This window comes from Pan troglodytes, chromosome 4, assembly GCF_028858775.2.
Source record: "Pan troglodytes isolate AG18354 chromosome 4, NHGRI_mPanTro3-v2.0_pri, whole genome shotgun sequence".
Classification (NCBI taxonomy): domain Eukaryota; kingdom Metazoa; phylum Chordata; class Mammalia; order Primates; family Hominidae; genus Pan; species Pan troglodytes.
The window spans coordinates 126,752,572-126,769,240 of NC_072402.2; the positions used below are offsets into that span (position 1 = coordinate 126,752,572).

General features: G+C 36.6%; 1 protein-coding gene across 7 annotated transcripts in view; it reads left to right on the plus strand.

Moving 5' to 3' along the window:
* The window catches only part of SLC27A6 (solute carrier family 27 member 6), a 68,705-nt gene that overhangs the window by 21,243 nt on the left and 30,793 nt on the right, over window positions 1–16,669 (plus strand). For all 7 annotated transcript variants that reach the window (XM_001160136.8, XM_024356721.3, XM_009449587.5 and 4 more), the window contains 2 exons: window positions 2,217–2,375; window positions 3,958–4,082. In XM_001160136.8, the coding sequence (XP_001160136.5) occupies window positions 2,217–2,375; window positions 3,958–4,082 (284 nt within the window). The remainder of the gene's footprint in view (window positions 1–2,216; window positions 2,376–3,957; window positions 4,083–16,669) is intronic.

Here is a 16,669-nt window from a genome sequence, read left to right on the forward strand (position 1 = left end):
ATGGTAGCCTAAATAGGCTTTCATTATTAGTTTGAAAATGATTGTTAATTTGACTTAGACATATTAAGAGTATTGTTACTCATTTCTTGTGCATAGGTTGTGAGCAACTATTGCATAGTAAAATTTTTCTTACATTTAAAAAATCTATTCAGTTCCTAATTGTAATCCCTTTTAGACTGGAGAATATAATTTTTTTTTACATGATTAGAACAGTTTTGATAAATGAACTGAAAAGTGCTAATATGTGTGTGGCTACTCTGTCCAGACTGAGGGAGCTTCTTTCTCAGATTGTTCAGGCTACCTAATCAGGTCTATTGAATAATAACAGGTCTAGAAGTTGGCTGATTGAACAGATACACAGTCCCTTAGGACAAAAGGAATGGAACTAGAGATGACAGCTACAAAATTTTAGAAAAGGAGGTGATGACTGAGTGTGGTGGCAGACACCGCAGACCCAAGAAGCCGAAGCTTATGGTGAAGCCTTGAAGAAAACTCATTTGCCCCCACCAAACCCCAGAAAGCCTCAGAAATTGGGTACCAGGTACCTCAAAGAGTAGAAAATAAATGTGAAACTATAAGCAGGAAACTTTATGGGAAGTTTGTTTAAGAAGGAACTGTAGTCCTGGATTGCTTCTTCCACCCTGATAGAAGTCCTGAGACGTATTCTCTGGAAAAGATGAACTTCTGAAAATACCAGGAAGAACAGAGGTTTAAAAAGTAGGGGATATAAGAGAAAGTCTCCCTCCCTATAAATATGTATATATGTATATAGATAGATATACATATATGTATATGTTCTCTTTAATATATATAACTTCTTTTAATACTTGACTGTTTTAATCTTTGAGATTCTTGTCTGAGGAATCTGAATAGCCCACATGTAAAAATTGAAAGACACTGATCATGATGGATTCCCCCAACAGAATGTCCTGGACAGTGAAACCAACTAGTAAATAAGTATTCTTCAGACACAGAGATTCTAGTTAATATTTTGTTTGTTTATTTTGTGTTTTTGTGTCTGCACTTTTAAATATAAACTGATAGTCAGTAGTCTCCAGATATTTGAAAAAAATCCTCCTGAATATATTCTAGATTGGATTGAGACCAATACAAACCAAAGATAAAAAGGATGTTGGAGAAAACTGACAAGATAGAGAGGAGAAATTTTCAAAAAATTATTATTGTTAATATTCTGAAAGATGGGGACAAAAAAGTGTCAATAATATAAAAATAACATACTACAAAAAGAGGAATATTCAGAGAACATAAGTGTTGGAAAATCTCTCAAAAAGTAAAGCGAAAGGTAAGAGAAGGAAAATAGGATAGGCAACATTAGGAAACCAGTGATTCTGTCCAGGAGGGCTGATCTTCAGAAAATCAAGAGTTCTAAAGATGAAAGGATGAACACACAAATAAATGTAACAGAAAAAAGCAATGGGCAAAAAGAACAGAAATAAGGAAGGAATGAGAAGAAGGGGGTGTGAAAATTATTTTGTTTTCAAATTCAAAAATATCTAGAACTATAAGGCCTGAGTTGTTAGACTGAAAAAGCCTAAAAATTTCCCAGCGAAATGGATAGATGAGACTGGTCCCAGTAAAAGTCATCATGATATTACAGACTACTGAAAACAAATAGAAGATTCCAAAAATGAAAAAAAATAGAAATACCATGTTGCATCCAAAGGATAAGAAATCAGAAAGACTGATAATTGCTCAATATATATACTGGAAGTCAGAAGATTATAGAGCAATGCCTTCAAAGTCCTGCGTAAAAATGACTTCTTACCTAGAATTCTTTACAAGCAGCCATTCAAGTGTATAGGTGGAAAAAAAAGACATTTTCAGACACATAAGGACTGACAAAAACGTACCTCCCAAATGCTCTTTATCAGATAGCTACTGAAACCAAGTGTGTGCTACCACTGTAATTAATTTCTAGAATCTTAGATCTATCCAGAAAGGCCAACGATAAAATTACTTAGCATTTGAGATACAGGCCTACTTAGCAGCCTGTCAAAGGAGCGTTGCTAAAGTCAGAATGGCCTCTTTTACAAAGCAGATAGACTACTTTGATATATTTTGTGTCAATTGCTAGTGTAGTTGTTATCAGTATCGTCTTCTTTCTATTACTTCCTTTCTAGTTATATGAATATGTATGCATATGTATATGTATGTATGTGTGTATATATATTTCCTGTTCTTTTCTTTTCTTCCAGGTCTACCAAAAGCAGCTGTGATTAGTCAGCTGCAGGTTTTAAGGGGTTCTGCTGTCCTGTGGGCTTTTGGTTGTACTGCTCATGACATTGTTTATATAACCCTTCCTCTGTATCATAGTTCAGCAGCTATCCTGGGAATTTCTGGATGTGTTGAGTTGGGTAAGGCTTTATTTTCTTTTTGATGAGTTTTCAAAATGTCTAATAATTAGAACAAGTATTTATTAACATTTGAAGCTGTATCGGTAGAATTTAGATTGATTATATGCATATTATTTTATTATAACACAATATTTATTTTAAAAAAAACTACACAATTTTATGGCATATTCAGTGTTTTCCTGAGGTGAAAAGAACAGTTTTCTGAGGATTTGGCCATGTGGTTGGAGCTGGCTATTGGCTGGGCTTCTCTCTCCTTGTAGTCACTCACCCTCAAACAAACTACCCCAGATTTCTCAAATATAGTAGAAATGTTCCAAGGGAGTGAGTATGGAAGCTGCATAAATCTTAAGGCCTAGTCTTGAAAGACACATAGGTTATTTCACCTTCATTCCATTGATCAAAGTAAGTCATGGGCCAGCCTAGATTCAAGATTCCAGGGCGGGAGAAATAGAAGTCACCTCTTGAAGGGAGAAGGAGCAAATTTACACTGCAAAAGTAAGAGCCCTGAAGAAATTGGTGAGGCCATCTTTGCAAACAGTCTGCCATAGACACTCAATAAATTAGTTGGTAGAGCTTGTGACTCAGTAGATTCCATTCATAAACATGCAAGATTATGTGTCAGTTTCTAGACCTCACATGATATACAAACAGTGGAGATCATTTGCTACTTGTATTTGTCTAAAATGCTGTAATTTTTAGAATAGAATATTTAGAATATGATCAATATCCACCATAAATGAAAATGAGATATTAAAAGACATTAAAATCTTCAGTGGACATACATTGTTGTCAAAATTAGGTTCTGCAGTCATTTAAGAACTTTTTTGTTAGTACTATCTTGCTAATTCAACCTTACTAACAGTTGACCTCAAGATATGTTGAGGTGGCTGGGCGCAGTGGCTCACGCCTGTAATCCCAGCACTTTGGGAGGCTGAGGCGGGTGGATCACGAGGTCAGGAGATTGAGACCATCCTGGCTAACACGGTGAAACCCTGTCTCTACTAAAAATACAAAAAATTAGCCGGGTGTGGTGGCAGGCACCTGTAGTCCCAGCTACTCGGGAGGCTGAGGCAGGAGAATAGTATGAACCCAGGAGGCAGAGCTTGCAGTGAGCCGAGTTCGTGCCACTGCACTCCAGCCTGGATGACAGAGTGAGACTCTGTCTCAAAAAAAAAAAAAAAAGATATGTTGAGGCTACTTTAAGGTTTTAAAAATGAATAATATGTATATATTCCAGTTCACAAGTAAGTGAATATTCTTGGCTTCTATGAAGAAGGATGACTCTTATCAACAGCCATGCTCTAATACTTTAACTCTTTTACTTATTTTGACTGTTGCTTTTCTCCTGTGTATTGCAAAAAGCATATTTTCAGTCAAAATTTAGAATTACAATATTGTAACAGAGTTTTTGGACGGTAAAAATTAGTGTTTCCAAATGAGTTTGATATAAATTATTGATGATGAGTTATTAAAGTTTTAAAATGAGCAAACATGTTCTAGACAGAGAAACATCATTCATGTTTTATGTTCATTCTGCCTTTGAATTTTTTTCCCTAGTGCCTGTTTTTGTCTTTTCTTATAGGTGCCACTTGTGTGTTAAAGAAGAAATTTTCAGCAAGCCAGTTTTGGAGTGACTGCAAGAAGTATGATGTGACTGTGTTTCAGTATATTGGAGAACTTTGTCGCTACCTTTGCAAACAATCTAAGGTAGGCGTAATCATTACCAGAAAAAAAAATATGTCAGAAAGAATAAGTATTGAGATAGAAAAGGTTATTTTTATTTCTTTTTTTATACTCTACCTTTGTTTCTGGCGGGTCTTTGTTCTTAGAGCTTCCAAGATAGTGGCAGGTGCTACCTAGATGGTGGCGGGCAGCTCCCAAGATGGTGGCAAGCCTTGTGTTCTCTGATCTGGGGTTCTTGGCCTCACGGATTCCAAGGAATGGAACCTTGGGCCATGCGGTGAGTGTTATAGATCTATTAGAAGCCATGGGTTATGGAAGAGAACCGTGGAACCCAGCGACTAGTGTTCAGCTGGATTAGGACGAACCTGGGCAGTTAGCCATTCAGGAACAATGGCGAGCCTCTAGCCCGATTGGGAGCGGCAATGGGCACCTTGCTGGATCAGAAGCAGGGCAGACACCCTGCTGGATCTGGAGGGGTGGAAGTCAGCAGCGGGTCTGCGATGGCGGAGATCAGCAGTGGTGGACGGTGAGCAAAAGCTCAGCTTGAGCCAGAATAAACACAGACCAGAAGAGTATGCAGTTGCAAGATTTAATAGAGTGAAAACAGAACTCCCATACAACGGGAGGCGACCCAAAGCAGGTTGCCACTGCCGGCTCAAATGCCTGGGTTTATATCTGGATCTTTGTCCCTCCCCCTGTGCTCTCAGGTGATAGATGATTGACTATTTCTTTACCTCCTGCTTTTAGCCTAATTGGTATTTTAGTGAGCTCTCTTTACGACCTGATTGGCCGGGTGTGAGCTGAGTTACAAGCCCCATGTTTAAAGGTAGGTGCAGTCACCTTCCCCATCTAGGCTTAGGAATTCTTAGTCGGCCTAGGAAATCCAGCTAGTCCTGTCTCTCACCTTCTTTCAGAACATAATTTAGCTGACTTACAAAGATGCGTGCAATACCCCAAGATAAAATAAGACAAGTGAAAGAAAATAAACAGAGAGCTATCCAAGAATGTACTAATGTGCTTTGTACTGTAGCAGGATAGGACAGACCCAAAGACTGTGTTTAGACTAAAATTAAAATTTCTATAAACATAACATGCATCAGATTATGAAATTAGATTCATGCTATGTTTACAGAAAGCAATTATTCTAAGGTTAAAATAATCTTTTAAAATGCTGTTCTTTAAAAAAATAACTACTGACCACTGACACTGATTATAATTTATTTTCTATTTTTTCTTTTGAATAAGTGATTATATTAGGATATCTTTTTGTTTTACTTTAAATTTAAAAAAAAACCCACATTGCTTTGATTTGCACTTGTCTCCTTACCTGAAGAAGTCATTTCCACATTCGTTTGATCAACTGCCACCATCTGAAAAACAGATAAGCAGAGACAGTTGCAATAGCCTGAAGTTTATCTTTATTGGTTCATTTGTTTTTTTGCCCTCAGAAGTTATTTTCTTTTTCCTGGTTTCATTTATCTCTCCAAATGCTTCTTCTTTAACTTTATGATTTTCTAAACATTCTTGAGACTATAAAGAAGTTACTTTCTTTAATCAAATTTATTTAATTCTTTATATTATTTTATTATTATAAATTATTTATCTTTTATTATCTGATTATTTTAAACATCAGATCCACATCAACCCCTTCAAGAATGACAATAGAGTAGGATATTGCCCTACATGGGGTGGGGCAACAGAACCTTGGCCTTTGAGACCCACCTTTCCTTGACTAGAGGATCTCTCACTTATCACCTCTGCCATCATCACATCTGCTTAAGGCATGAATGGTGTGCTGGGATATCTTCTCTTCTCTTTGGCTAAAATCTGGGCATGTAATTTTTAAATTAATTACCCAGAGCACAGCTGACACTAGGCTGGAGGCATTTAAATAAGACTTTTTCATTTTGAGCTTGGAGTTTACCAAGGAGAAACCTCCAGTCGAGCTTCTGACCCACCTCCCTGTGGCAGAAGCCATCCTTACTCATTTTTTTGTCTGGAATGCTTCAAATAACTGTAGATTCCACAGATTCATAGCCAAGACAAAGAGTTCCAGATAAATGTTTTACATTTTTAAAATATTTTTCTCTTCAAGGAGACCTTGCCTCAGGTAAGGGAGGTGGTCTTAATCTAAAGAACCCCAATGATACACTTAGAATGCCACAACCTCACATATTTTCTCTTCTAGTTTTCATTGTACTTTTTGGTAATGTGATATCTGGACTAGGTTAATTTAGGGAATTAATACCCTCCAGTAAGATTAAGGTCACCTTCAGTTGAGATTTCATGACTTTAGTACAGAACACAGTAGGTGCTACCTAGTGAAGCTCATCTGCTTTCTAAACCATGTGCTCCACCATTCCTGTTTCCTCTCATCCTTTAATAGTGACATCAGTTTGTGTAATGTCATTGCTCAGTAAATATTTATTGAATGGTTGAATACATGAATTTACTTATTTCTAAAATTTACCAACTTAATGCTGCATTTAGTATCTTCATGCAATTGAGCTAATGTAGGTTTTCAGAAGTGAATGTAAATAGCCAAAGTATATGGATACTTTTGCGATTTATAGAAAATATTTCTAAATTGCTGTTCAACATGGTTGAAGTGATTTAGAAGCTCATGCACATTGTAGGAGTATGCCTGTTGCACAGTGTCTGTCAGTACTGGGTGTTATTAAAAATAGTGGTTTTCCAGTTGTGCTTCTTGGAAAATTAGAAGCTCTTTTAAGCTCCCTCAAAAGTCCTTGAAACATGGTGAGTAAGAGTAAAAGCAGGCCAATTTCCAAGGCCCACCCTTTCAAATATCATGAATTAAACCCAGTTTCCTGAGCTCCTCAATAATGCTTTGTTTGAACAAAGGATGCCTCAGTGGTTTTTAATTAGAAAAAGTAAATTCGATTATTTACTTTTGTTTATAATTTTATAGACTAGAAACAAACATATATTAATATGCTCTGTTAAGATTACTGGCAAGGTGGGACAGTTTTCCAGCTATATTTCCCTTTAAAAATGTCTCTTTTGTGTCTTGTACTCATTTATTTGTCTGGTACATAATGTTTTACCTTATCCAGTTGAACTCACACTTCATATAATAAAGGTATTAATAGTTTTTCATATTGATTACAAATCTTTTCTCAGTGTTTTTCTTTAAATTTTTTAAATAAATGAAATATTCTTTTTAACTCTCTGAATCTGTATTGCACTGATTTGGAGGAAATATTATAGCTTCAGAGAATTTGAGAGAACTGAGAATTGAAAACAGAATACCTGATTGCTTTTTAATTAATTTAATTTTTAGGGGTGGGCATGGTGGTTCACGCCTGTAATCCCAGCACTTTGGGAGGCCAAGGTGGGCAGATCACTTGAGGTAAGGAGTTTGAGGTCAGCCTGATCAATATTGGGAAACCATCTCTACTAAAAAAACAAAATTATTTTTTTGTAAAATACAAAAATACAACATGGGGAAACGATCTGTACTAAAAATACAAAAATTAGCCGGGCATGGTGGCGAGCACCTGTAATCCCAGCTACTCGGGAGGCTGAGGCAGGAGAATTGCTTAACCCCGTGAGGTGGAGGTTGTGTGAGCCGAGATTGTGCCACTGCACTCCAGCCTGGGTGACAGAGCAAGACTCTGTCTCAAAAAAAAAATTAATTTAATTTTTAATTTTAATTTTTAACTAAATCTCTTCAAAGAAAAAATGATGTTTATCAAATAATCTGCAAATGCTTACCTGAATGCAAACTGAGGAGGAAAGAAGGAAATAAATACAGCTTTACCCAAAGGAAAACTTAATAATTTTTTTTTAAGCAGAGAAGCATTGTACTACATAATACCCTTTGTTGAACTCACACAAAATGAGTACAAGCTGTTCTTGGCATTAAAAATTAGGAAAAGGAGAAAGTCATTCTGTTATGACATCTTTTCCCTTCAAGGAGATCTTACATTTTTGCTCTCCAATATTCCTTTCAATGACATTCCCTTGAAATGAAGGGGCAGTTTCTGCTGCCCAGCCAGCACATCAGTGGATTCAGGTAGAGCCAGAGAATGAACACGTGACATGGTCCTGGTCCTTACCTTCAAAGAATTAAAATTAAATGTCTCATAAGCCATGGTTTGAAGCCCCACAGACAGTTATTTAAAAGAAAGCAAAACCATGTGGTTTTAAAATAGATTCAGATTTGTTGACAATCTCAGGGTAAGTAGCATATTCCAAAGGAAATTTACCTGCAGGCAGAAGTCAGAATGTGAGTTGAATGTTTACGTGTAGTTGCACAAAGACTCCCTAGGGTTGGCTTTCTATGGCCAGAAGCATTTATCCATTCCCATCTCTCAAACATGCACCCTATTCCCCACTGCTTCTCTTTTTCAGAACTCCAGTTACAAAAGTTCTTTTGGCATAAACATTAGATGTACTTCTTTAAAACTGCTGGCAGCAGCATTGTCTTCAGAAAAAGAGACTGACTCCTGTTAATCATGGTGAGATGAAGTTGTTCTTCTCTTCCCCTGAGACTAGGAAAGCAGCTCTCCCTCACTTTTAATCTTCCAAGTTTTCTATGTCACTAAAGCACCATCATACAATCTGATTGGGTCTAGTTCTATATTTTCTTAATACTAATGTTGTCTTTAATATTGATTGGTGAGGAATGTGTTGGAACTCTAGACATCAGTGATCCTCTAGGGGAGGCTTGCTGCAGAGTTTGTCTTATATAAGCAATTCCACCTAACGCAGTCAACAGTTAGCCATATCTAGGGATATATCTAGGGATAGACCATATATGTAACATATTCATTTCCTCATTCATTCATTCAAGTAATATTGTAGGATTAGATATAAAGGACACACAGGACAAATCAGACTGCTTCTCTCTTAGAATTTATACTCTCTTTGATGAGGGGGAGAGAAAATAAACCCAGCAAACACAGATGAAAAGTAATTACGGACAATGACAAGGGTTATGAAGAAACAAAACAGGGTGCGGTGATGGAGAATGACGGGCTGTGGGAGTAGGACATTGCTAATTAGATTTGGTGGTCAGGGACGGCTTCACAGAAATAGTAATCTATGAGCTGAGGACCTGATATGACAAGTGGGATCCAGGCACAGAAAAGCTGGGAGGTTGCTGTCATGACAGAAGAAACTGAAAAGGAAGAGGCCCACAGAAAACACCACCTGAATGTTTGAAGAGAAGGAGGGTATGCTGGGCCATCCATTGACTAGATCTTGTAGGGCTTGAATCTTTGTAATCTTGGAGGAGAAACTTGGATTTTATTCCCATCAGAGTAGTTGAAAAAAGATGAAGGAAAAACTGGAAAAAATTATACCACTTTGGGATCTATCTTGAAGGAAAGCTAACAAGACTTGTTAGATCAAGGATAGGAAGTGAAGGAATGGGTAGAATCAAGGATAAGTCCCAGGTTTTTGGTTCAAACATGTAGGCAAATTATGAACTATTTGCTGAGATGAAGAAAACTGAGATTCGAGGAATTAAAATTAATTTTTTTTAGATCTGTTAAGTTTGATATACTAGGCATCCAGATGAATAAGCTAAATAGGCAATTGGATGTAGGAATCTGAAGCTCGAATAGTACAAAAGACAGGACCTAATTAACAAAGCAAGGACCTATAGTGTGATGCATGTATGATGCTTATTTTTCAAGCTACTATTTGTAGTTTGACATTTAGGCTATATAATTTGTCTATATATGTCAATGTAGAACACCCACATTTTGACATTCTCAAGGCATAGTCTATACTTATTAGGAATGCATTTTCTAAAAATTATATCCCCTTTCCTTATTTTGTTTTCTTAAAAGCTAAGAAATTCCCTGGGAGCCAGAAAACATCCTTATGATTCTGAATACTTTTGGTAAAGAATATTGAAATTTGACAAAATGTCTTACACTTGACTCCCATTATAAAAAGAGAGGTGTTTTAAAGTATCAGTGTATTCAGTAAGTATTTTTATTCATTTTTAAACTTTACAAATTGTGCTAAATTTTTCATTAGTAATGCTTAGACAATCCTGCAGTGAGCCCCTAAGAGTTTACAGGGCTTTTTTTATTATTTTGTTTTGTTTTTCTGAGGCTGACAAGATGAAAATTTTGGAACACAAGAAGCGATTTATGGCAGTGTGAGAGTGTTTAAGAGTTCAATTAGAAAGGAAACCTGCTTTCTTTTCTCCAAAAGAATGTATCATTCCTTTCAAGAGTTTTCTTTGTCATATCTAGATATGATATGGAAATGAAGAAGGTTCAGTAGTGCCAGAGAATAAAATTCCAATAAGGAGAGATTGAATGATGCTATCTTGATCTTGGTATCTTGAACTTGTTTGTTTGTTCATTTGTTTTGCCAGTTACTTTTTGAATGGGACCAAAGACAGTCATAAGCTAAAATCTTGGCTTTACTTTGTACCTGGTTAAGTGCATTCTATTTATTCTTTTTTCTCTATTGAAAATTGGCATATTAAAAATATTCTCTCTTTCATCACATTTTCATTTTCTTAGTTTCTACATAACTTCAAGTGTTTTATCATGTTTTCTCCTTTTCATGTCCTTTAAAAGATGTAATCAATCAAAGTACATAGTTTTGGAAAACTTTTCCCACCACATTTTAGTAACTTTTTAAAAATAGCATTTTAAAATTAATGTAAACTTTAATTGTTATCAAGATATTCTGATATAGTTTCATTACAATTCTCTGTAGCTTTCAAAACAATTGATTTTGCCTGTAAGATCTAGTTAAAGATATTCATATATTTTTTATTATTTCTATTCCTCAAATATTTGAAGCATATTATATGGTTGAGAAAGTAATCTCTCTTTCAAAACCCAGTTTTCCTTAAATAAGTCAAAGATATGTTTACATTGTTGTAATAGATATAAAAGCATTTAGAGAAGTTGGTAAGCTGCCAGAAACTCTTTTCAGCTTAGAAACTGTAAATGTAGAAATACAAGGGGCTAACATAAATAGCTGTTAGCAGCCTGAATGCTAGTGGAATTACACAGGAATTTGTGAATATTTTGGAGTGTTTTAGAACTATGTGTATATATTAAAGGCTTTTTATAAGTGCTAATTTTAATAGTTAATGATTCACATTTCATAGGTAGCAGTGCATGTAAAATATACACATCTTTTTCTATCTGTCCTTTATGCCATTTATGCTAATTCCATTGAGGATACATATATCCCGTCTTTGTAAAATTTCCCAAGAAATTTAGCTTTATGTAGGAAACCATCTGATAGTGCATTGGCTACGGAATCTAATGACATAGGCTTAATTTCAAGCTCCTGTTGTTTGACTTTCAGTTGCTCACTTCTTTAAGCCATAATTCTTCTCTTTATATAAAATAAGTAACAATACCTGCTTCTTCTAATTGGCCCTTGATTCTCATAATCCAGTTATGAGATATATGTGAAAAACTGTAAACAAGGAAGCCGAATACAAATGGAAGGATTTTAAACAAAATGTAGGTTGAGTGCAGTGACTCATGCCTGTAATCCCAGCACTTTGGGAAACCAAGGCATGAGGATTGCTTGAGGCCAGAAATTTGAGATCAATTTAGGCAACATAGTGACCGTCCCATCTCTACAAAAAAAAAAAAAAAATTAGCCAGGGGTGGTGATGTATGCCAGTAGTAGTCCATGCTATGGGGGAGGCTGAGGTGGTAGGATCATTTGCACCCAGGAGTTTGAAGCTGCAGTGAGCTATGATTTCACCACTGCCCTCCAGCAGCTTGGGTGACAGAGCAAGACCTTGTTTCAAAATAAAAAAAAGTAATATTTTACATGAATGTATTTATAAAATTAGAGTAATTTTGTAGAATGTATTTATAAAATTAGAGTAATTTTGTAGGTATTGAAAACTAATTGGTCTTTGACTAATAAAAATTACATAATACTGATTGTAAAATTCCATATAAATAGATCATGATCATTTTAAAATAAAACTTTAATAATAAAATATTAACAATTTTATAATGGCTTGTCACAAAAAGACTGAAAATAAAAAACCAGAAACCCTAAAAATATTATGCATATCTCCTCTTAGATTATGTATTCTTATTGTAGATGTGGTGTGTTAGTAAGATTTTCCCACATTTGATATTAATTTAACATTTAAAAACTTATGTCCAGGATTATTTCTTTGAGTATTCATTTGCTATTTTTCACATTGCCTATTCCTTAAATTTTCTATTCCTGAACTTCCTTGCTATGGACACATAAAGTGAAGGTCAGAAATGGTTAATCTTTGCTCTGCAGTGAGGGCTTATCAGGAAATAAAGAGTATTCAGCAAATGACAAACTATTAGAATTCTCCATGATCACATCATTTTTATTCCCAGCGGGGGTAAAACACAATGAATTAAGATCAAGAATTTAATGACAACTTTTCTATTAATTTACCATGTGACATAGGGCAATTCATTGAATTAATTTATTTGCCCCTTGGAGTTGGGGAGCCTGAAATTTAAGCCTAACCAACAACCATGTCTTATGAGCTTTGTGATCTTGGGCTACTTCTTGTTCTTTCATCTATTTAATGAATGTAATAACAATTATATCCAGAGGTGATAGGATGATTAATGAGTTAACTCAAGTAGAAACAGGTTGACTAGAACAGGGGGTGCTCTCTGGAAGAAGCTTCACAAGATTTTTTTATTATCATATTGAATATGCCAAAACTGAAGATGTAGTCTTCAGCCTTCCAGGACCAGAACTCAATTTATCAGTACATGTCTTTAGGTTGGACTCATATAAACCAGGCTCAAGAATGCCAGTTTATGGCTTCAAAGTCTCTTCATTGCTGGACCTTCCCTGATCTTCTTGACTAAATGTTGGCATGCCCCTGACTCACTCTCAAACCTTTATTCTTTACGCTATATTGTCACTCCATGGATAGGCTCCTGGTTGCCAATACCGTCTACAACTTAACTCTCAAATTGGTATCTCCAATCCTGTCTTCTCCCTTGATTTCTAGTTTTTTATATCTAGATTCCTACCTGACATGTCCACTTAGAAATCTGACATCTTACCTCAAAAATAGCCAAAGTCCAACTTTTTACACCCCGCTAGTTTATTCCTTGTTTACTCCAGCCTATCTGCCTCCTTGCCTTTCCTTCAGTACACCAGGACTTTCCTCCCTTGGACTGTTCCTCCCCTGGATATTGTATAGCTCACTCCCTAACCCATCAAATACCTCCTCAGAGTGGGCTTCTCTGACCTCAAGCTCCACTAATGTCTGTTGTGTTCACACTACCAACTTGATGGGCTCCCTACCCAAAGTTTGGGTAGACTGATGTTATACATGCATCAAGAGAATACAAAAAGGTTAACTACTGACAGACCCTTCTGAGGAGAGAAGCAAAGAGTTCCAAGCATGTCCAAAAATGGCTGGAGAGCAGGGAAAAGACTGGTTCAACTTTTATTTGATAAAGGAGCATCACTAAGGTGAAAGTTCCTGGGCATTTAGGCCTGTATATGTTGATCTGAACATACAGCTGGTGCCCAAAGAAAGAGCACTGGGCATTCTCATCAGCTTGCTGAAGAGGAAAGGATAGTGATGTGGTGTGAAAGCTGTGAGCAGTCACGCATGAAGAATGGAGATGGACACTGGATTATGAGGTCTGTCTTCTTCATGAACGTGTCTTCTTTCACTGCTTTATGTTTCTTCCTAGAGCTTATAATTCCATTACATATTTTATATATAATCTCTTTCCTTATTCTCTCTTAATCTTCTTCCCTCCACTATTACATAAGTTCCATTATGTATTATTATATCCTTAGTGCCTAGAATGGTGCCTGACACATAGTAGATCCTCAACAAAATTTGTTAATATTTAAACAAAAGAGAGTAGCAAATAGAACAAGTCCAGTTGCTGGGATACTTGTGTGCTCATGACCAACATAATCTTTCCCTAGTCTCAGACCTGCAAGGAAAGCTAAATTCTACAGAACGTTGGTGTTTCTGGAGGGGACAAAGTCCAACAAGGGAATTTGGATAAATCAAAGTTTCTATCATTGCAGGTAGGGAGTTGGGACTCTGATGCGTTCAGGTCACTGCAGAAATGACCTTGCTAATGGGCCCCTGCACTTTTTGGAACGTTTCATTAATGAGCGCTAGTAGTTGTAGCTCAGGTGACAGTTTTTCTGAGTTTCTAGGAAAAATCAACCTCCCTTCACATCTACGCATCCTTTTCTTAGGTGATTTAACACAGTTATTCAAGTTAGTGCCAAGTCTTGCAGACTGTTGGAGCTAGTCTTTCTCTACAAGGTGCCTTTGAATGTTCTGGGTCTGAGGCATTTGCTTTCCCTCCACTGTTCTCCCACGTGCTGCAGGATAGAAAGCAGCTATTCAGAGTAAGTAGTCTGTAAGTAGCAGTTCCTATTCCTGTACTATTATGTCTGGAAAATGAGGAGTTTGAAGTAAGCCGACTTTGTGCTGTAACACTTGAAATCACAGAAGTCTTTTCAAACTATCTTTTGTGCCTTAAATTCTTTGTTAAACTGATGGCTGTCATCTCTGAAACCATGGCCCACCCAAACTCAGGCTTGAGTTAAAGGCAACATTGAAAAGATTTTCAGGGGCAGCTGGAACCTGTGCTGTCTTGACCTTGTAGGCCACTCATTTTAAATACTACCAAATCCTTTCTTAAAAGAAGTGCATACTGTCTCCCCGCACCACTCCTTTCCTGCTTCAGTAAAAGAAAATCTGTTCTTCTGCCCCAGTTTATGCCTGTTTTTCTGCCCCAGTTCTCCGACATCCTGTTCGTATTTAGTGTTACTTCTTACTGGCTCTGCAATAGCCATTTGACTTGGTGTCTATATTGTTTCAGTGTATAGTATTAGAGTGTCTGTGAAGAAAGCAAACTGTTGGAATGTATTATCTTTCTTATTATTACATAAGGTGTGTTGGTGTGACACATGTATATATATAATTGTGAGCAGGTTTTAGGAAAAAGAAGTCTTATAATCCCTAACATATGTTTATATTTTAGGTGATCTTTTAGGAGTTAGATCATGCTTTTATGCATTAAATGGTTAGTTATCTAAGGCTGAAGGCAGAAATGATTTGCTTCTTTGTTTTCATGATGAATTTGTTTCTTTTGTGTCTCTCCACCTATCAACAAACATTCTTTTGTTTCATGAAAAATTAAGGTTGATATAAAATTACCTGTATTTAAACAGAGCTTGAGAGGTTCACTTTTCTTAGGCATATAAAGAGGTTATTCAGCCTGAGTATGTTAGAGATTCTCTAAGTATGAATAACCACATGTTTTAGAAGAAAGAGCCTTTGTTTTTAGAAAGGCATTGTTAGAGGCCTGAGTATTTCGGGAAATGAATAAATAAATTCTTGACCTTGTAGGAGGTACCTACAGTTCAACTTACTGTGCAGCAGCTCAGCAGACACTGCTGGGAAAACATCTCTCAAATAACCTTTTGAAGAAACCAGAGTTTTGGTTCAAGTTGATGTGACTACTTTATTGGTATCATCACATCAATTTGATGAATGGTCCTGAAAGCTAGAGGGAAATATCTATTGAAATCCAAGACCTTGGGATGTCTGTATTAAAAGCTCTGGGCCACTAAGCAAGTTCTCTTTTAAATTTTAAAAGGAATTTTAAGTAGTTGACGATGAAATGAGCATTTTCTACATGTTTGAATGTGGCTTACTCAATGTGTGTATGCAAACATATAAGCATCTGACAAATAAAACTGAAATATTCCAGTACTTTTTCAGCTTCATTGAGTAAAGAACAAAACCACTGAATTAGAAACTCATGTTTTGATGACTTCCTATTACTGAAACCATGGGAACAGGATCGGTAAATAGAGCATGGGCTTTTGAGGCTTTTTAAAGCTGGTTTCCTCCCCACTCCCTCCATTGTTCCCTCTCTTGTTCCTTCCCTCTCTTGTTCCTTCCTTCTCTCGTTCCCTCGTTCCCTCCCTCTCTCCCACCCTCCCTCACTCCCTCCCTTCCTTCCTTCATTCCTTCGTTCCTTCCTTCCATAAATGTGTTGTGAACACTTCTTATGCACCAGGTCCTATTGCAGGCCATGCTCTAGGTAATGGGGTACAGCAGAGGACAGGGCAGACAACAATCCCTGCCTTTATAGAGCTTACATTTTAATGAGTTCAAATTATCTCTGTATCTTATGTGACCTTGGATCTGAACTTCATTTCTCCATATGCAAAATGAGAATAATTCTTCTTATTTTATAGGGTTGTTGTGGTGATTAACATGAGACAATACAATACTTTGATATGGGGGCTCAAGCATATTCTCTCTTTGTTTCGCCTGACCTGGCAGCCCACATGGATTTTGCTGCTGTCCTGCATTCTCTGTATTTGTCCTCTTTCTTGCTGTTTCTCTACTTTGGTTTTTGAGTGTATCTGTGGGTCTCAGTGCCTTTATTTCTATGTGCACCCGAGTCTTCTTATTTGTGTGCTTTGGCATGTGTGTCTCTCTCACTGTGTCTTTCTTTTTATATGCCTCTGTATGTCTAGTTTGTGTCTTTCTTTTTTGATCTGTGTGTGTGCGTGTGCCCGTGCACAAGAGAGAGAGAGAGCAAGAGAGAATCTGTGTGCATACATCTCTGTCTCTGCAT